A 21224-nucleotide genomic window follows, 5' to 3' on the forward strand; every position below is an offset into this window, starting at 1 on the left:
ACAGTTACTCCAGCCACAGCCCCCTCACCTTCACGTGCCTTGAAACCCCCCCGGGCTTTCCCTGCAGCTATAACTTCCCCGAAGGAGCTTCCAGGCGGGGCGGGCAGTCACCCCGCGTGGTTCAGGACCGCTTCCCAGCGCCGTGAGCTCCGGACAGCGCGACGATACCGCGTTTTACCAGCTCAACGCCACGAAGGAGTCGCCGCCGCTACCCGGGCTCAGGCTGGGCCCGCAGCGGGGCTGGCGCCAGCCCCGCTCTCCGCTGCCGCCTCGCCGCCCCTCGGGCCGCCCGCGGCCGGCGCCCGCCGGTCCCAGCCGCTTCCCGCCGCATCCTGAGGAGAGAGGAGACGGCGCGGTGAGAGCGGTCCGCGCTGCCCGGCCGGCCCCGCCGAGCCTCCCTCGAGCCTCAGCCGCGGAGCGTCAGCAGCGGCCGCGGCCGCCCGCCGCCCTCAGACGAGGTGTCAGAAGGTCAGTGATCATCACCGGCTCGGCTCGACCCGTCCCGGGCCCGCCCCGCCCGCCCGCCCGCCGCGCCCGCTCACCTCGCCCGCTCACCTCGCCTGGAAAGACCGGCGCATGCGCTCGTTGGAGCTTTTATAGGCTGCCCCGCGTCGCCATTGGGCAGGCTCCCTCCAAGCACAGCCAATCGCGAGCAGTTGGGGTGATCGCCATCCCACCTCTCCCGGCGCTCATTGGCCCCTTCCACGCCCTCGCTCCAATGGCGCCGCGCGGCGCAGCGTGGCCCGAGATGGTGGTCTTCTGCCGCCTGATTGGCCCCCTGGAGGAGGAAGAGCGAGGCCAGTAGCAACAGTGGTTGTAGCATAGACTGACCGGAGACGCGCCAATCAGCGCGGGGCGGCGAGGGCTGCTGGGAAGTGTAGTCCGAACGTCACTAAGGCTCGGCAGGAGCCGGCGGGAGGCGGGAGGGCAGGACTACAAGTCCCGAGGAGCGCGGGGCGGGGGGCTTCCGGCCCGGGCGGGCAGCGGAGCTCCGAGCGGAGCGGGGAGCAGGCCGGGGCCGCGATGTGCCGCGGCCGGGCACCGGCGCTCCGGCCGCCGCCGCCGCTGCCAGGTGCGAACGGGGCCGCGCCGGGGAGTCGGGGACCGGGGAGAGCCCTGGGGGCCGGGGGGTTGAGGGGAGCCGGGCCGCGGCCGGGGCCGGGGGGAGCCCCTCTGAGGAGAGCCGGGCCGGGGGCGCTGGGGCTCGGCGGGGGCGGCAGCGGGGCTGGCGGTTTCCCCCGCCCCGGGAGGTGCCGTGACGGTTCCCCCGGGCTGTCCGGAGCCCTGGGCCCGCCTGGGGCAGCGGGGTGCTGCGGCCCGCCTGGCAGCACCGCCGTGCTTTCGTCCTCCCTCTTCCCATCCGTTTTGATTTTTTTTTAACTCGGTGTGGGCGTCTGTGTGATCTCCGTCACGCTCAGGGAGCCGGCGTGCCTCCTCCTGCGTTGCACAGTAAATCTCACCCGCGTCTTGCTTTCCTCAGCCAGGCTGCCTTCCCTTCACTGTGTGCTGTTTGATAGACCTCGTTGCAGGGCACGTTTAGTTTTGTCGCTGTCTGTTCTGCCACTTGTGAGACGTGGGACACATGTTGCTCGTGCCTCTCTCTTGATCTCCGAGTAACCTCATTTCCTCCTTGCCTTGGGTCTGCGACTTACGCAATATAGGACATTTCGTGGTAGATTTCTGTAACTGCCTCATGACAATTACACATCTCTGCTCAGAGCAGACAGTAAAATTGTGCTGTTGTCCTTTCAGCTCAAAATCCTCTTTACTTCTGCCTTATTCTCCTGCCAGCTTGTAGCTACTGTTCTTCTTACAGACTTGCTGTCAAATGCTTTTATCCTATTTGATCCATGATTTTGACCTAATGATCCTGTTGTGCTGTGCTAACATGTGAACTTTCTTTCAGCTCAACTTGCTTTTGAGGTAAGGTGCTATCAATGACAACGGCTCAGGCAGTCTGTCTGCTGGAGTGGATGAGCATGGGAAGAAGGCTTGGTATAAAAAGTCAGCAGAATTTGATATATGTGTAGCAAGCCAAGTCCAGGTTATTGTAATTCTTTAGGGCAGGTAACTGTGTTGTGAAGAACTCTGGAATAGCACTGTGTTTTTTCAACTTTGAAAATGTTACCAATCACTTTGTTTCGACCCAAGTACTTTAATTTGCCTCCTTTGAGTTCTTGTGCAGTTTCAAGGTGGTGATATATTCTTTTCACCCTATTCTGAGTAGGTAGTGTTCCCATTAAATGGCTGTTGCATTTTGGCTTCAAGCATCTGTCTGTCAGTGGAGGTAGTGATTCTTGCTTAGAGCTGTAGTGACTGTTTGGTCTGTTTGCAGAGGAGAGGGCTGTCTGAGTGAAGGATGATTCCAGAATGCCCTTGCTGAGAGAAAATAGCATGAGAAAGTCAACTACCTCTGTGACAGCATCCCTTTACCTGGCTCCCTGGGAGCCTGGTGGCTCGGAGGAGATGCACTGTGGTGAAGATAACCCTCTGTGGAGAGGTGTCAGTCCTTTTCCAGCCCTCGCTGCCTGAGTAGTGGGTTTGCTTAACCTCCTTCTCATATACTCCTTGCAGTTGCTTTTGGACAGGGATCTCCTACCATCTGTTTTATGTGCATCCATTTGTTCTTGCTAAAATAAATCAGTGTTTTTCTGCTGTTGCAAGGCAATAGCACTGGAGGCACTACCAGAAATTGTTGCTGCATTGTGTTGACTAGCGTACAGATGTCTAATAACCAAGAGTCCAAAGAGCTGACTGTCGTGATTGAAAAGAGAACAGACAGCGCTGTGGTCAGTGCACACTTGGGGCATGGAGGGTCCAAGAGTTCTTGGGATTTTCTAAGGGTCATGAAGAAAACTGCAGGATCAATGAACTAATCCACAGTCTGCCAGGTCCTTCTCCAAATCCTGGGGTCCCCTGCACCCTGCGCACTGCTTACTCGAGTAAGGCTGAAGAAGACCATGATAAATCCAGCTGTGATGATACAAAAAGTTCCAGCTTTGCTGTTTTGTTGTTTTGTTCAGTGGGGAGCACTACAGCGTGCAGCAAGAGATCACTTGCAGGTGAAACTGCCCTGCAGAAAGAAATGCTTTACAGTGAGGGAGATTAAATTTTACCAAATCAAATGGAGTGACCAGATTATGTGGTCAGGGAATGCAAAAAACTTCACAGATAACACCCAAATATGAATTTTCATGATGAGATTGATTGGACCCAACAAGAGAATCCTCAACCTTTTGTTTTCGGACAATCTGGTGTTCTGATTGGTGGGATCACATGGAGATACCAGCAGCTTTGCCAGCATAAGGGTGGTAGCAGAAATGGGTGGTGAGAGGGGCTGGGCTCATGGCTGCCCTTCTCTCTGGCCGTGCAGCCTTTGATGGTCTTATGCCACTCGTGAAGCCACACAGGTGAGTTTGTGTCACCTGGCTGAAACCCTTCTCTGTAAACCTTTCCCTTCCTGGGGGCCCCCAAACACAACAGCCCAGTTAGAGCTGTAAGCATGGCCTTGGGCTCAGGGAAGTTATTGAGCCCAGTGTGATTGTGTTTGTGCCTGCTCTACCCGGGGATGAACTGCAGCAGAACTGACTGTGCCTTGTTTGGGGCTGATCCTGAATATTTTGCAGCTTCAGGTGACTTTAGTTTGCGTTCAGTGGTTAGTGACCTCATGGGCTGAACATTTGCCTATTGCGGGGGATCCTACTAGCCCCCTCTAGCCATGAAGATGGTGCTCCTTACAGTGTAATTGTACCTGCCTTTCAGATTGTGTCCATCAAGCTCCTCTGAGCCAGGAAAAAGGCACCTGAGAGAAAATCCTGCCCGGCTTTGCTACCTGAATCCTTAGATTGTGCGGACAGAGTCTTTCAAAACTCTTCCCTTCTCTTTTTTAGGCTGTTGTTCTTCCCTGGACTGGTGGCACTCCTTTGCTGTGGGCAGGATCAGGCACATACTGGGCGTGTCCCCTTGCTTATAGTGTTGGGTCAGGAGGATGTAGCAGCTGCCTGGGGCGAGGGAGATGGGCCTGATCCTTTTTCCAATTTTGACTCCAGTGAACACGAGGATACATGCTGCCGCTCTTTCAAGCTTAGCCACACTCCTGGGAGCTCAGGGCAGTGGCATCCCAGCATAACCATTTCCAAACTGCCCATTCTTTGCCTTTAGCATTCCCTGAATTCTGAGCTTTGACCGATTTATGTCACTGATGTTAAGAGTGAGGTGTAATAAATGTGGGAAGCTATGTGGGGGAACGGGGCCATGCAGTGCCCTGATCCTGGGAAAGTTTTGTTTTTTTCCTGCATGCAGCAGGTTTCTCAGCAGTAGAAGTACCCCCCTTTCGATGCCTGTCCTTCAGGCAAGCCCTGCTCGCTGGCCCAGGAATGCTCTTTCTGTTTGTGGCAATTCTTAGTTAACCAAATTTCCCTAGATTGTCCCTACAAACAGAGTGAATTGCTGTTTATTGGACTGCTGGATATCATGAATAGTCTGGGAACTATCTAAAGAGGCTGAGAAACTCAAACTCCCTTTAAAGCGAGTGATGGCCAGTCCTACCCTTGGATATTTCCATGGTCAGGGGAATAAATCTGTGTGCACCAAGAGTGGTTTTTCTTTTCTTTCTTTCTATTTTTTTTAACTAGACTAAATCTCTTTAGTCTCAGAGCAACTAGGGCAAAGCTGCGAGACAGTACGGGGATTGGCTGAGCTGTGGGATTTTCCAGCTGAATTTACATATCGCCCACTGCTCTGCATGCCTTTCTGTTTACATCACTTAAAAGCAATACACACTCATACAAGCACACAGATAGCAGAAGAGACATTTTGACCAAGTAAATGCCTGCCCAAAACTTAAGGAACTTGATCATGGTCACGTCTTACGAGGCTTCACTTCTTCATTCCTGCTTGAACAGCCGATGGTGAGTTTCCTTCAAGGTAAAGTGTTCCTCCTGGGTAGCGGATGTCAGGAGTGTGGCAGCGGTATGCCCAGGCAGATCAGTATTGGGTGGCTGCTGTGTTTTAGTAGTCACTGACAGTAGTGAGGGAGGAATAATTTTCTTGTCTGGATATTAGTAAAGAAGCAGGATGAATCTGAAATCCAGTCCCAGTTTAGAAGTGGGTACCTGTTGCCTGCAACTAGCTGGAACTGCATTATGCTAATATTGTGGTGTTTCAAACTGACCTTTGCAGGGACGTGGTAACGCTCGACTGTACAGCAACCCAGAAATGTAGAAATGTCTGTCCCCAGAAACTTCTAAACATAGCAAATGTTCTCTTAGCTTGTTTCTGGTAGTCTTAGAAATGCAAAATCCTCAATATTCTATAAAGCAAGCGAAGTTTGTCAGAGGAGGTAGTATCTTTCACTCCCCCTCCCTTACACCCCAAGTCACAGCTGCTGTTTTTACACTGGGGAAGTAATGTAAACACAGCTTTCCTAGTGGGTTGTTAGGTGGTTGTGGGACATCGTATCATGCCTCTGTCTGAAAGCTGTCACTAGATTTGCCTTGGTAGAAATGTCCACATCCACTGGCTTCTTCAGGAATTAAGGATTCACTGTGTGTTTATCAAAGGGTGAGTGTCATTAGTTTGATCATATTCTGCCCAGCCTCTCTGCTACCTGTAAAGTACCACAACTTTCTCTGTTTCTCAGAGGCTGGTTAACAGTTTCGCTGGCAGTAAATGATAGCTGTCTTGCATTGTGCTCTCATGCTAGTTCTCAGTGGAAAAGTTCCAAGAAACTGTACAAATAGGAGCAGATGACTGAAATTTACTGGATTTTTTTTTTCTTGTGAAGAAACTGACACATTTCAGATGGGTCTTTAAAATGGTCTGATTGCACCCAGAATGAGAGCACAATTGTGTCATGAAGTTTCAAAGCTGAGGAGGGTGTAGGGAGAGAGTAGGGGAAGGAAATGAGACTCTGCATTTTGAATAATGATTATGGACTTAGATTTCTTATGATTTTAATCTGGAAGAATCCTAGAGTGTTATAGGGTGGATAAACCAGGCCAGAGAAATTCAGCCACCCCTAAGACAGAGCAATTTAACGGTGGCAATGCACCACAACTGAGGAACGAAGTAGAGAAGAAACTTTGATTTGAGCCCACCAGAGTGATCTCAGGAAGGAGGAGTGCAGCAGCTGAGACCGGTCGTCTTCTGCCTTTCCTGGTGAACTGCAGTGTTGTTGGTGACTGCTAAAAGCTACGTGCATGAGCATATTTAATGGTGCTTAAGTTGTTTCACAGACCAGGTGGAAGATGGCTTTTGAACTTTGGTAAATGAGCAGGGACTAAGGTGAGGGAGGGTGGGTTAGTTTCTGTTTCTCGCGGGCACCTCTCCCTGCCGCAGCCTTGGCAAAGCGCTTGCGGCTGCCTTGTGCAGGAAGGAGGTGAGGGGTGAGCAGGAGGGTGCAGGAGCTCGGTTTGTACAGTGATTTTCTATGTGAGTTCTTGCTAATTCTAAACTGATCAGCCAAGATTGAAGCCCTCCAAGCAGAAGGTTTTGCTTTCTCATGTACAGTACTGCCAGGACTGTGGTTTGAATGAATCCCTCCATAATCCAGGCTTTGCTGCTGACCTTGCATGCCGTTCAGTCCCCTGCCTGTAAATAGTGCGGAGGGATATTTTGCTATTTTCTTCCCTGGGTTGTGATAGTATTTGTGGAGAGCTCTGAGCCTCAGCAGTGCCGTCTGCAAGCTCTGTTGCGCATTTCTTCCGGGAGCCCTTGGCCATTTCCATCGTCATCATATTTTTTAAAAGAATTCCAAGCCTTTCTCCAGAATTCCTGCAGCCCAGTTCACTGCAGGGAAAGCTGCCCTGCCACTCTGACAGCACCGCCTCAACCAGCCTGCCAGGACTCGGGGTCTCAGCAGCCCCTTGCTCCCTCGCTGCTGAGCCAGGCTGAGGAAGGCCAGTTAGCTGCCAGTTCTGCTCTGATTTGTGTAGGTGACTATTCTTAGCTTTTCAAGCATGATCTTTTTATATCATGACCTGGCTTTGAAGCCATGACTTGCACACAGGAGAGGGCCATTACCCTCATGACAGGCAGCAACAGGAGTGGGATTTTGTTTTGCTTATTTTAACAAATCTGTAATGTGAAATTCCCAGAAAGGGCCTGATCTTTGAATAAGCATGTGGGAAAGACTGCAAGCAGTGAAATGAATGCAGCACTGTAATTTTAGGGCTGATTCTTAAAACACTTCTGAGTAGGGGCTTTGTGTGTAGGAACTCTGAACATGGCCATTTCTCACAGTCTGGGCACTCTAGTGGTAACTGCGTGAGAACTGAACTAATGCCAGCCAATCTGAGGTTACAGGGGTGAGCCGATTCTGAAACATGGTCTTCGGGGCCTTCTGCGTTTGAAAAATAGTATAGTAGGTAGATGTTTCCAGGTTTCCTAAAATGGAAGGAAAACTTCTTCAAGTATGGCTTTTGTATCATGGAAGCCAGTGGGCACTGGCCTCTGCTCTAGTTTGGCTTTAGATATTAGGAAAAATGAGATGCTTTGTTCCACTAAAACAATCACTTTTGATCCAATTACAGGCACATTTCAAAGTTATTCCTTCAGTTTTAACATCAAAGCAACTAGTTGTCCGTCCCAAGGACTCATTACCCTTTAGGAAGAGGAAAGCACTTAATACAAAATGATTTCCCTTTCTACGCTGTATTTGCACAAAGGAATGACAGTGTTCAAACAGCTGTCTTCCCTCAAGCTGTTGAATGTGCACTTTCAGCTCTGCAGTCATTTCTAGTGTTGGTAAAAGTAGCAGCAATTAAAAATATCACTTTTATTTTTATTGATGACAGCTCTCTACAATCATGGTCTCACTTTTAGTAGCTCAGAGAAGTTTGTATGACTTTTAAGAGCAGTGTAAAATCTCGTAAAATATAAAAAGACCGTTTCTGTTCCACAGAAGCAAAACCCTACTCGGTGGAAGTGTCATGCTCTGTTGGTAAGACCGAGCTGTTCGCACTTCATATTCTTCTTACGCTGACTGTGCGTGTCAGTGTATGCGGCTTGCGTCACTCCAAGAGCGTGAGGAATGCCTTACGGGAGCGGAGCGTTGGTCTGCCTAGCCACTGTTCTGTGTTCAACAGCTATGAAAGGGGGTGCTCTTCAGGAAGCGCGCGTGAACCTGAGTGCTTTCTACGGTCCATTTGCCTCGTATCCCCCGGCATTCACAGAAGCTGGATTAGGGATGTTGTAAGGTACATCCCCGATGAATCCTTTTAATATCCGTTTGTGGAGCTATTAGTTGAAACCTTTCTGAACCTGTTGTTGCTTGTCCCTACGGACTACTGTGGCAGCAGGTTCCAGAAATTCACTATTTGCAGAATGAAATATTTTCTGCTACTTGTTTTAAATAGTCCCCTACTAGGTTCACTGAGTGTCCACTAAGCCTACTGTTGTAGGGTTGGGGCAATAACAGTCATACATTTAGTTTATTCACAAGCTTCATGATTTTGTGAATCGTGATCATGTTTCTCTCAGCCAAAACTTCCAAACTGAAGAGTCCCAGCCTCTTTAATCTCTCTTCAGAAGGCAGTAGCTACACGAACTTTCCATGAACTTTCTTTAACTACACTGTGTCCTTCTTAAGATGCAAAGATCAGAACTCTAGGCAGTGCTCAAGATACAAGTATATCAAAGTTTTATGTGGCACCCAAATGATACCCTCTCTGTTGTTCTCCCCACCTTTCTTGATGATGCCTAACATTTTGTTGGCCTTTTTGTCTATTGCTGCCCTCTTACAGATAATTCCAGATAATCATCAATGAAGACTTGAAGATCTCTTTCCAGCATTGGACTACTGCATGGAACGTTGTATAGGCCTTCTTTATATTATCTTTCCCTAGATGCATTGCGTTGTATTTCTTCTCCATAAAAGCTCATCTGCAACCTTTTTGTCCCCTCAGCTTTATGAGGCCTTTCTGGAATTCCTCACTAGCCGCATGGTATTTGATTACCCAAAAGATCTTACTATCATCTGCAACCTTATCATTATCTACTCTTTTTTCAAAGGTGAATGAAGATGTTGAATAAAACTTACTCAATAGTAGTTCTGGAGGAACCCTTGCAGGGTGTTCCCTGTCCTGACAAGTGTCCATTGAGCTCCACACTTTGCTTCCTGTCTTTCACCTGTCCTGAGAGATGTCTTATCTAATGACCTACTGTAGCGCTCTCACATTCTTCTGGCCTGTGTTTTCAGAGTTGGACTTAATGTGCATAGTTATCACCATGTTCTTTAAATCCTGTTAATGAACTTCACAAGTGCTTATGAAGTGAGTGCTTTTTCTCCCAGAGACACTAACTAGGAAAGCTAGAGAGACTGTCCCATGGTTGCCTCTGTAGAGCTGTGGAGAGCTGACGGTTGAGCTTATGAATTTTGTTGCATTTGTGCTTTGGTCTGAGATATTCTCTTGCAGGTTGCTATGGGATGCTGAGAATCAGTTCCTGGATAGGAAATGTGGGTTACTGCAGAAGGACAAGGCAGAAAGAGCATGTCCAAACTGGACCTGACTTTCCTAGCTGTGTCCCTTTCCCTAGAAGAGTCCTTGACGTGCAGGGGAAGCGGACATAGTCCACCCCGTTCTCAGCACCTACTTTCCTTTCCCTTCTGCCCTTGTCCCATTGAGCTGGGCTGTTGCAGCAGCACAGTGCTTTTTTGCTTTTGTAATAATATTTCCCCAGAGATGTGCCAATACTATAAAGAATGTGTAACCCGGGCCGTTCTGGTTGTGGTGTTGTAAGAGGAACAGAAGCTTGTGTCTTTTACCGTAAAATACACAGACGAGGCAATAAGGAAATTCGTGTCATTTAAGACTTGTTCCCAGGCAGAGCAGGATAACCCCATGCCTGCCTTTCTCACAAGGCAAGCTGCATGCATTGGCTTCACTCTCTAGCAGCTAAACAGTCCTGCTGAGTACAATTTTGCCAGCCCGGCAGTTTCAGCAGGGGTGCATAGCCTTAGAGACAACTTCAATGAACTGGGGGAGAAAAACGAGGAACAAAGCAGACCTAGGCCCTGTAGCTGACCTTTATGGGCCATTGATTGCATAAGGCTGAGCCGTTTGCGGGTTTCTTGGCAAACAGACATTCTGCAGTGTAGGGCATTGCATCTGCCCCGCACTCCCCTGGAGTGCCACATTTTACCTAAGGGGATTCACACTGTGCCTGTCTTGCCCCCGTGAGAATATCCAGAGCACAAAGCCTAGCACTGTCATTATGTCCGCAGTAGTGTGATTCCCAAGTTAGGAATTGGCTCCAAAATAAGGACCAGGCAACATGGATTTTTTTTTCCCACTCTCTTTTTTTCTATCAAAAATGCTGAAGTTGCATGTGAAAAAGTTAACTCCCGGCAAGGAGTCTGGATCATAGGCTAAGCCAGTCTCCAGACATCAGGGTTCGTGTAGGCCTCTTCTGTTCAGAGGACAGCCTTATGTTCTTGTGCTGCCTGGCTACGTAAGTTCTTTCAACAGTTCTTGGCCTACCAGAGCAAATGCAGCTGTCTCACTGCAGCTATCAGGATGTCTCTTCAGCCCATTTTGCAATAAGCCATAATTGACCCTGTAGAGTCCTGCACAAGAAAATCAGGAAAATGGTTCCAGCCATGGGGGCTTCTGACCTGCTGCTCTACAGAGTTGGCAGAGAAGTTCAGGGAGCATCTTTGGATGCTCTGGAGCCCCTTTGTATTTGGTCATCTAAGAAGAACTTAGCAACACAAAGAATTCTGTGATTTCCAGCAAATTTTATTTCTATTTCTAGGTCATGGTACATATACATTTTTGTAACAGAAAATATTTGATACTTTTGCTGTGTTGTAGATCAGCCATCATCTGCATCTCCTCAAATTGATTCAGCTCAGATCCTGCAGGCTAAACAACCTTGTGTGTGATCAGTGCTGGGATAAGAGCTGCCCAGCGCTAGCACAGCATGCCATAGGAAGGAGCATGGAGTGTCTGGGAAGGGTGCTCATTCTCCTGGAAAGATAACACGGGGTAGTATAACTGAAGTGTTTGGTTGCCAAGCCAAAGTTCAGAAATCTGATGGGGATTTTTGCAAGAAATACCAGATTGTAAGAAGCTGGTATTAATGTCAGGAACACCATCTCTTTTCTGCCTCCTTTTAACTTCTTTGATATCAGTTGGAAAAGGCCTTTTTCAATACCTCTGGGAAGTGCTGGAGATGCAGAGGGTGTTGTCAGACGGTGCTCCAGAAAGGTGTCTGCTCTGTTGAGACAATTCCTATATATGATGGTCACAGAGTTGGGCTGAAAGCAGATATTTGTGCAGTGACTGGTGTTCTGCAGGCTGGCTGATATTCCATGCAACATTTTTTCCATTGTTTGCATTCCTCTGCTTACTTTTCGGAGCAGACGTGAAGCAGGCTCCCTTCTGCTACTTGCAGGTAGGTTGCTTAGCTAAGCTGCAGAGCTCAGGGCGTGCTTATAAGCAGAGTGGGAAATCCCTGTATTCCAGCCCATGCTCATTTTGGATTCATTCAAGATGTGTTGAAATCAGTAGGCATCTCGCATCCATTGCGAGAAACAGTGAGACAGTGTACATGCATTTACTAGAGAGGTGCCTGCTTAATGCCTTAACCAGTTCCATGACTTGCTGCATTACCCTCAGTGAGTTGCATCCCAGTGAAAACCTCTCTTATTCTGCACAAACATTTCAAAGGCAGTTATTTAAAGGGTCATGAAGGTACATCCTTGACTGGCAAGCCAAAAGTCACTGCTTGCAAAAACTGAAGTGTTTGTATGTCACTGTGCTTTCCATCTGGAATAGATACAAGGGATGCTACATCTAATGGTATTACAAAAACTATTCAGACTATTAGTTGTCCTCATTCTTGTTTTTTCTGTCCCAGTGTGCTCCATGGTGAGTGCTTTCCCATTGCTTTTTCAAGTTTCCATATGTTCTGTTTGAAGAGAATACCCGGAAAGGAAGAGGATGAAGCATTTGCCTGAATCTGAAGACAGCCAACAGTCCTCCGTAAGGGCAGGCTTCCTCTGCTTCCCTGTGGAGATGGTTGCTTGCTTTAAAACCTGTCAGAATATTTCATATGCCAGTTCTCTTAATGCTATCATGATGGAGTATATCACTCCCCATCTCTTGTGAGTGATGCTGGATATACTTTGTCTGGATAGAGGCTGCCAAAGTTCTCTGAGGAAGGAGTCGTGAGTCCGTATCCTTTCTGAAATGCAGAGCCCTTCTACCTCCACTCTGTGTGGGAGGAAGATGGTGCTGAATCCTTTCTCCAGAGTAGTAATCTCAACAGCTTCATGCTTACCACGCCCTGTCCTTCAAATCAAACACCACAGTTCAGTCACTGAATTCTTGTCCTCTGCAAAAGCTGCAGAAATCCCACCAGGAGGAAAATCCATTGAACCAGGTCTCAGCCCACAGGCTTAGTGTTGTCTACCCTGGCCACACTGCTGCCAGTTTAAGTCAAAATGATGATAAGAATGAGACAATGTGATTGTGGCAGTATTCTGCAGTGCAGGGTGCACCTGTAAAGTCCTAAAGGCTTTATAGCCTGGAAAAGACTGGAAAGGGGGCAAATGTATTTGATTCTTTTTGTAGGTTGTTTTTCTAAGGAAATGAATCAGTTTATCAGCCTCTGCTAAAGTCGTCTTAGGCTGTTGGCCAGCCTCATGCAGATTTGATAAGGAGGACGGTCTCCAAGTGATTGCATTGCCAGGAGTTATATCTATCTGCGTTAAGAAAAGATTGGTGAGTTTAGCTGTGTTGTCAGGCAGTAGGGAACCTGTATAGGAGGGGAACATCAGGGATGCATGCAAACGTGAGATAATGCAATCACAAGACACAAAATCGCAGGAAATGTGGCAGCAGAAGTGTCATCACTCATGGACCTACTTGTTTTATACATTATTTATTAGCACTGCATCACTGGCCCCAGCCAATGCAGAGACCCTTTTGTGCTAGGCACTGCATAGATACCCAGACAAAGATTCTTTGACCTTCAGAGTTTATAACCCAGACAGGCTGTGCAGAAGAAGTAAGCCAAAGAGACTGGTGCAGGGAGGAACCCGGCGTGCTCCAGTGGCTTGCCTGAGCTTGGAAGAGGAGAGGCTGAGTGGGGTTCAAACCTGGATCTCTTGTGGTCAAGGCCAGTGCATTATGCAAAAGCTTTGTCTCTTTCCTCTTCCCTATCACTTGCCTTCTCCCTGCTTCCTGCTATCTGTGCTCTGAGGAACTAATAAAAGGAGTAAAGGGATCTTGATGGCCAATGGAAACTTCTTGCATGCCGGAGCCCAGCTTTAAACTCAGCAGGTCTCCATAATGCAGCAGCACAACACAGCTTCATTCCTGCTGTTCTTGAGACTACTCCAGCAACTCTGCTTAGCATCTCCTAAGGGAAATGGCTAGTGCAGTGCTTTCAGATGCAGGGAAACATTATCCAGATCTCTCATTCTCTGTCTCTCATTCTCTGTCTTGCTCTCCCTCTTTTGGAAGGAAGGTGGGGTGCTTTTTTAGACTGCAGCCTTTTACAAGAGTTTGGATGTCGGAGCAGTGATTGTCCTGGCCTGTGTTGTTGCTGGAAACTGGCTGCCTGACAGTTGCCTGATGAAGAACCGCAATGAACAGCGCAAAGTGCTGTGTCAGGCAAGGCTGAGTTGTGGCAGCCGCTAGCAGAGCGTTGGCTGAGGACATCTTTTGCCTTTGCCTGAGTGTGCCATTTGCAGTGTTTAAATTGTGCATGTAGGGAGGGACTGGCCATGCGTGCAGCCACTTTGCACCGGGCCTCTGCAGAGGAGACTGATGTGCTCTTAGACTGGGGTTCACAAAGTCCTGCGTGAGGCCAAGCTTTGCACCTGCGTTGTTTGATCATGTCTCCCTCTGAGCCTCAGTTTCCCTTTCTGTAAAGTAGGGAAATTGGTGATCTCCTTTATGAAGTGCTTGGAGATCCAGGACTCGTCTCCCTCAGATACAAAAAAGGCAATTGCTAGAAACACCCAAGACAGTTCACCTACCGAGAAGTTTAAAATTTGAGCAGTGTGAACTCTGTATATGAAAGCCTGGGCAAAGCGGTGTCCTCTCAGCCAGGGGCTAGAACCAGATGCATTCCGAAAGGGGCCAGGAGCTCTGCGTTGGCCTGTTGCAGAATAACTGCGAGGTGTTTCTTCCACAGCATCCTTTGCTGGCCGTTGTCTCTTGTCCTGCAATAGAGGATTTTGGTAGTGTTTTAGTAAACCATTTTTGGCCTGTCTATTCTCACTGCAGATGTCTGGTTTGTCTGTTTAGCCCTTGGACTCTGCTGCTGGCAGTGAAAGCACCAAGATTTAACTATGCCTTAGACAGAAAAGGATCCTTTAATCAGGATTTTTCTTGAGCAGATTATTCCTGGAGTGCAGGGTCTCTGGCTCCTTGGGTAGGCTGGACAGGTTGTGAGGACAAACAACACCTTTCAGCTGCAAGGATAAAAAGTCAGCTTGGGAGGGCTCTGTCCCCTGCTGAATCCTTGTCTTTGGTGGAAACTTCTGTTGAAGCCAGAAGCACCTCCTTATGGCAGCAGAGGAGACAGCAGAGGAGACGTGCTGCTCCTTCCTGCGGGAGCAGCTTTGATGCTGTGGCTCAGAAGTGGATTCCTTGAGAGCATCCTGTCAGATTTGCCAGGACAACAGCATAAATTCATGCCTTCAAAACAATATCAGATTTCAACAGAGGTTAAAGAAAGCAAATTGTGTGTTTTTACAGATTATCATTGTGCAATGACTTGACTGGGCAAATTTGAATCTACTAAAATAGTGTAAACAACTGAAGAAGAGAAGTGGGCCCTCCTGACTTCTGAGGACAGATGGTTTCTCTTTTGGGTTCATGATCTAGAATTTGTGGCTTGTTCTGAACAGGAGTTGGGAGTGGGATCCAGAATCACAAATGTATTAATTGAAGTAAGTTTTCTTTCTTGGTTTCTTTGACCTTATAGCTTAGACCATGCTTGAAAGAACTCTTAATGCAAATACAACTAAATCAAATGTGGGATTTCTGCTCTCTCCTGAGATCCGTCCCAGGGTTTTGTGTTCAGCAGTACTATCTGGGGCTTTTGAATTAAATAGTAAAATTCCCACTGGCTTCCTCACAAGAACAGGATGAGGCCTGTATTAATCATGCTTTTGATTATAAGGCAGCCTTAATGTCTGAGAGTGCAGCGAAGTTTAGACTTTGGTTTCCTTGACTGGAAATGCCAGGAAGTACTGCAAAGCCTGCCCCAGGCGACACAGTTCCCGGGGAGGTCTCCTTGGCCATAGCCCTTTCTGCTACTCCATCTGACCTGTGGTGGGAGGCTGCCGAGTTTCCAGGGACCCTCTTCTGTAGCTGGGTGGTCTGTGAGGGAATCACAACCCCTCATGCTTCAGCAAAACCCAGTGGGATGGCAGAATAGGTTGTTTCTATTGTATGCTGAGAAGATGGCCTAGGCTTCAAAGCTGAGAGTGAACAGGCTCTCTGGGCCCTTTCCTGCAGGTCACCTCAGCTTAAGCTATGGAGTTAATGAGATGAGGGTTTTACTGGTGTAGCTTTACATCCAGAGACCTTCTCTGCCCTCTGCACCACACAGCTCCCTTTCGTGCTTTGTGAGAGGGGAATTTTGTCTGTGGTCTTGGCCAGAATCTCCTGTCTGCTGTTGTGCAGTCTGCTCCATGCTTACTGTTGTGGTCTATCTTGGAGGTAGCTGCCTTTTAGGATGCTGCTTACTAATCACTATTCTGTGCAAAATATTTTGGGAAGCAACAGGTAATGTTTTGAAAGGACTGCCATATATTGCCACCAGTGGGATGCTGTCTTGGTGTAGTCTCCTGAGAAGTTTCATTTGCTATTAAAACAGTCCTACGCTTGTAAAAGCAGGTAGTGTGTGCAAGTATTCCAGTATCTGGGTGATCAAGTTGTCATTTTAAAAGATACCTGATATTATTAAAAATGCTGACTGCTCATCCCAGAATGATTTGAAGGGACATGACTCTGACCTTGCCAGTTGCTTCTGAAAAACCAAGCTTGTTTGAGTTTAGGTAAATACTTGAACTTAGTGAACTTAATGCTGTGAGAGAGCATTCTCTGAGCCCTTTGGCACGGGGAAGTATATAGAATGAACTAACTCTCTCTTTCTGTCTTTCTGCAGAGCAAACTTTCCATGACTAACAAATGCTGGTCTAGATTATGAGCTCAAACAAGAACGCTCGCTACAATCGTTTCTCCAGTGGCACAACAAACATCACTGCTTCTGAAAACACTAACGGGGTAAGGCCTGCAGCTATTAGCAGAGGACAGGAGCTAGGACTGCTTCTCATCTTCTCATCCTTTCTTTTGAGAAAATGAAGATAGCTGCTGACAATTTCGTACTTTCTACCATGTTAAAAAAAAACAGTATTCACAGGTGAAACTTGGGAATATATATTATATATGTATGGTTTTTCACCAATTCAAGAGTGATAGCAAGCCTTCAGTTGTGCTGGACTTATACACACTGACCTTCATTCTGTCCATATTTCAGACAAGAATGGAAACAACTTTTGGGCCAGCCTACTCTGCTGTGACCACCATCACAAAGGGTGAGTGCATTTCAGGTGTGGAGCTTCTCCTCTCTCCCTGGAGAGCTGCGCGTGATTCCTCCCAATTTTGTTTGTTTGCTTCACAGATCATGAAGCTGTTGGGAGAATTACTGTATGTTCATTACAGACAGGTGCTATCTTTAGTATTACACAGCCCTGGTGTTATTTAATCATGGCATCTAATCATCAGGCATGACAGGAATGAGTATGTTCAGAAATGTCTTTACAGTGCCACTGGGAAGCCCTTCCTGAAATTAGGATAGTACAGCAGGATTTGATACGCAGCTCAGTCCCAAATTCTATTTTTCCCTGTGACTTCCTGTACAATCATTGTCAGAGCTGAAAATTTCCATCTTCACTTTCTGCCTAAATGTGAGTCGCTCTGGACTCTTTGGTTAAAACCCCTATAGCTATTTTTAGCTCAGACAGGGGGAGTTGCTAGTACCTGCTCATTTTAAAATCTTGTGCTTTTTTCCTCAAAGCCCAGCAGGCAAGGAGTGAGTCTGAGCCCTGACAGTGGGATACATGTAGGAAGATGTTTGGTTTCAATTTGGAATAAAAATGCTTTTACTTTAGTAAAGATAAGAAACTGTAACACTGATTTAGATATGGAAATGCACATCTGCCTGAGGGAAGGGTTTGGATTACATTTGTACAGGACTTGGGACTCTAGGTATTTCTGGACTCCTGAATATTTACATTTAAAATTTGTAAGTCAGTAATATGATCTTCATATAAATATTTCCAATTTAATTTAGCATGCTTCCCTTGTTATAAAATATCCAGACCTCCATTGATCTAAGCAAATTTTGTGGGTGACTGAGATGTATGGGAGTGTAAGGTTTCCTTCTAATAATTTTTTAAACCGATGGACCTGGTGGAATATTGTCTGTGCTCTTTTTGGGGCAAGCAACCTTCAAAGGGTTGCATACATTTCAACAAGCTATCAGAGATCAGAACAATTCTGTCTACACTGATGTATCCAGGTCAAAAACTGGAGTGGAGGAATCCCTAGTCTTTTCCAAGGAAAACTTAGAGCTACAGGAACCCATAGCTTGGCAGTGGTACTGAGGAGCCTAAATCCTTTTTTTATTTTATTTTATTTGCTTTAAAGCTGACGGGACCAATACTTTTAAACAGCATCGTCGGACCCCATCCTCCTCCAGCACACTCACCTACTCCCCACGAGATGAGGACGATGGCATGGTAGGTGTTGGCAGGAGCCCCCCTCCTGTCCGGCTTAGCTGGTTATATCTCAAATGAGAGATGTCTGGTGCTCCTCCGGACTTCACTGCGTCCCTCATCCTTCCTGTGCGCTGCGCTGTTATCTGATGCAGTGCCAGATCTCTGCACCAGAGACAGATCCAGCCTCAGCAGTTCCCAGCTGTCTTCGTGCTTGGAGCACTGGGGGAGCAGAGAGAGCTTCTTACCTGGGGCATTAGGTTGGCACTGCTCTGGTGCTCGTTTTTGGACTGGCTTGAAATTTGTACATGATTACTAAGTCCAGGAGCTGTAAATCCCACAGGCCTATTTGTGTGGATGTTTCTGCCTTCTGTTGTGAGCAGTGTGCCCTGAGTCTACTCTTGAACTCAGGAGGAAGCAGAGTTGCCAGCAATATCTGAGGCCATGGCTGAGGCTAGGCAGCCTCGATCGTGACCTGCTGGACGGACAGCGCTACAGTGCCACCAGCCCAACGGCACAGCTGGCCCCACAGTTATGACCAGAAAATCCCTTCGTCTTTCCACCTGCCCTGTGGCTTCTGACCACAAGGAGCAGGTCAGAAACGTACTGAGCAGGACATCTGGTGCTATAGACTACACTCAGCCCCTGGGGGTTGCATCAGTGGGGTCTTCTCATGCAAACAGTTCCCATGTCTCGCAATACCTTTCCAGAAAAGCACATTCCTGTTTTGTGTCAGGCTCCCTCCTTCATTTCACACACTCCGAGTAACTTCTTTTTTGGAGATTTAGTGATCTGACAGGTCTCATGGTTGGCTGCTTAAAGAGAAATTAAGATCAACTAAATCAATTAATTCAGTTAAATGAAGAACAGCAACAGGAAGGCAAACCTCAGTGAACAGACAGCACCAAGGCTTTGATCTTCTAGTGTCCCTAGTACTCCAGCCACATCTCATAACCACAAGCTCCTGTTTAGATTTAAGCATATGAGTAGATTCTTCATATTAAGCAAGTACTTGTAGACTTTGGAGTAGCCAAGGCTGCTTATCAGGTTATAAGATGCGGCTTCAGAGCCAGGGATAGGTGGATCATGGCTGCTGATTAAGTTAGGCACTGATAGAGACTGGGGTGGCAGTAACAGTATGGAGCTACAACACTTCTTAAAATAAATTTGATACCAAATTGCAAAGAGGTTTGTCGTCAGCATCCTATAAAATTCCTTCTGTTGCTCATGGACCTTGCTGTGTTTTGTGTGAGTGTGTGTTCGTTTTTCAAAAAGTCCTTTGAATATTTGGCCTGTGTCCTTGGCAAATGCATCTTTGCATCACCTTGCTGACGCCATGGTCTTAGACCACTGTTGCAGCAAGCCCTTGGCAGTAGGCACTGATCTGGTGGACTGAATGCTGTGTTCACTGCCCTTTTCATGAGAAGTACAGTTGTAACAAATCAGAGGAGAGGATTTTTCAGGGGAGCAGGGCATGCTAAGGGCATTAGGTTTAGTCATGTCTGACAGTGAAGCTCCCTGGCTGCTTTGAAAGCCCCACTATGGCAAAGTGAGGTGTGCAGCCAAGAATAAGGGAGAGCTCTTCGAGGTCTTAGCCCCAGTCCTCTTGGACAGTCTCAGCCTGCTTTCCCTAGAGTGCTGAACATCATTAAGCAAAAATAGCAAGAGGAGTAATGACTGGTTCAGGAAGCAGCCTGCGGCATGAGGTACTTAAAAAACAGAAGCGCCACAGCCCTGCTCTGCCTGCCGCTCCAGACAAACTCTCACTAACCTCTTTGTGTAGCTTCCTTTGCTTTGTCAAGAAATAATCTGGGATTTCCCTTCCTGATCGCTAAGTTTTCCTTTCTCCAAAAGCTGCCAAAGACTTGTCAGCCATCATCACAGAGGCAGCTGGAGACAAGTCAGTGCCCTCCTGTGACTGCCCCCCCCCCCCCCCCGCCGCCTTTTTCTTTCTTTTTAAAGCTTCTGTTAATGAAACCAAAAGCAGAGCAGAGTGTTCTGTATGCAAGGCGGGGATTATTAGCATGTCTGCTGTCATCTTTCCTGAAAACGGTGCCACGTGTTCCCAGGCACGCTCTGCCTACAGGAAACAGGAGCGAGTACCGTACTCTAGGTCTGGCTCCCCTTTATATAGTGGCTCCTTTTGGAGATGATATGGCAGAAAGGGGCCAGTTCTGAACTATATCTAAAGACTACAGCTGAATGTGGGGCAAACATACGCCAGTGGATGAAGAGCTGGCTGTGGCTGTCCAAAGTCTTATTTGTTTACAGGCAGCTTCGTCAGTGAACCAGAGGCTGGACTGAGTTATCTGCCAGCCACAAGTTATTAGTCTTCCATCAGAAGATGTTTGAGCAGCTCTATCACTTGGGCTGTTTGAAAATGGACTTGACGTTTAGAGCAGAAATAGCCCTGGCACAGCTGCAGAGCCCTGGGGAGATGGAGCCCTTCTGACAGATCCTGCCACTTCTGACCCTGGCCATAGTGCTGCTTTTTGGGACCTAGCCCCTGAACTCTGCAGGGCTTGGATCTGCAAAACCTGTGGGACAGCCCTGTGCTCGGGGCTTGGGGTGCGCAGGGGTGCCCTGTAACCTGGACGTGTGCCCGTAGGGTGGGTGTCCTGTGTTCCTGAGCCCCGCTATTGTGTTTGCAATGCAAGTACACCCCCCCTTCTGCCAGCTGCTACATACATCTAAGGATAAAAAATTGTCCTTACCCTGCAAAGAGCGCTCATGCTCTAAATAGGCCAGGCTGGGACTGGGAAGAGATGCAGTCATTGACCCTGTAGAGCTGAGGACTCTTGGGTCAGCCTTGTTTACTTAATAAAAGCAAAGGCCGCAGATAATGAGAGGGGCAGTAAACACGAGCACACACCTCTGCTGTTCAGTGTTATCACTGCGGTCCCAGTGGAGCAGTCTTTCTTCAAACATCGGTTTCTCCCGTGCTCAGTTTACATCAGCATTAGCCCGACCAGAAGCCTGGGAACTGAGGCGGCCCTGTTGCAAGGCTGCGTCTTCTGCCCCTGCCTCCTGGAAGTGCTCTTGTCCCCCTCCTCGCACAGTGATCCACACAGGATGTTGCTGTTGGTAAAACTGCCTCCCTGCAGAGCCTGCCTTTGATGCTGCAGTCTTTGTGTCACCTCCAGAGCAGAAATTAAGCACAATCACTCCTGTTATTTTAATAACTTCTGTTACTAGTGGAGGAAATATTAAAATGAATGGATACATACATAAAATTGATTCACCTCATTATAACCATTCTGCCTTAAGGTTTACATATTTAGCCAATAAGCATGCCTTCTGCATGAAAAAGTTTTAGACTTTGGCTTCTAAGCAGATGCAGCATTTTTAAGCTACTATGATAAAAAATTGGAAAGCAGAGCAGTGTGAAGAACCATCAGAATCCTAGACTGCTCCTCTTCTGGAGGCCAAGAACTGCACTTGACTTGCAGTATATTCTCTTTCTAGGAAATATACCTTCTGA

At 47.6% G+C, this 21224-nt stretch overlaps 1 protein-coding gene and 1 non-coding gene across 9 annotated transcripts in view; one reads left to right on the forward strand and one right to left on the reverse strand.

Moving 5' to 3' along the window:
- Positions 1-401: 401 nt before the first annotated feature.
- On the reverse strand, positions 402-488 carry LOC134147570 (small nucleolar RNA SNORD60). Its single transcript, XR_009960033.1, has one exon. It is a non-coding gene; the product is annotated as a small nucleolar RNA SNORD60 (small nucleolar RNA).
- Positions 489-979: 491 nt separating this feature from the next.
- The window catches only part of TRAF7 (TNF receptor associated factor 7), a 36981-nt gene continuing 16736 nt past the window's right edge, over positions 980-21224 (forward strand). For 2 of the 8 annotated variants that reach the window (XM_062587833.1, XM_062587837.1), the window contains exons 1-4: positions 980-1072; positions 16132-16250; positions 16504-16561; positions 17676-17767. In XM_062587833.1, coding sequence (XP_062443817.1) covers positions 16170-16250; positions 16504-16561; positions 17676-17767 — 231 coding nt within the window. In that variant the 5' untranslated portion in view covers positions 980-1072; positions 16132-16169. Of the gene's footprint in view, positions 1073-4767; positions 4911-16131; positions 16251-16503; positions 16562-17675; positions 17768-21224 lie in introns of those variants that run through there. The other 6 variants (XM_062587834.1, XM_062587836.1, XM_062587835.1 and 3 more) reach the window with 6 other exon arrangements.

The sequence above is a fragment of the Rhea pennata genome, chromosome 15 (assembly GCF_028389875.1).
Source record: "Rhea pennata isolate bPtePen1 chromosome 15, bPtePen1.pri, whole genome shotgun sequence".
NCBI classification, from domain to species: domain Eukaryota; kingdom Metazoa; phylum Chordata; class Aves; order Rheiformes; family Rheidae; genus Rhea; species Rhea pennata.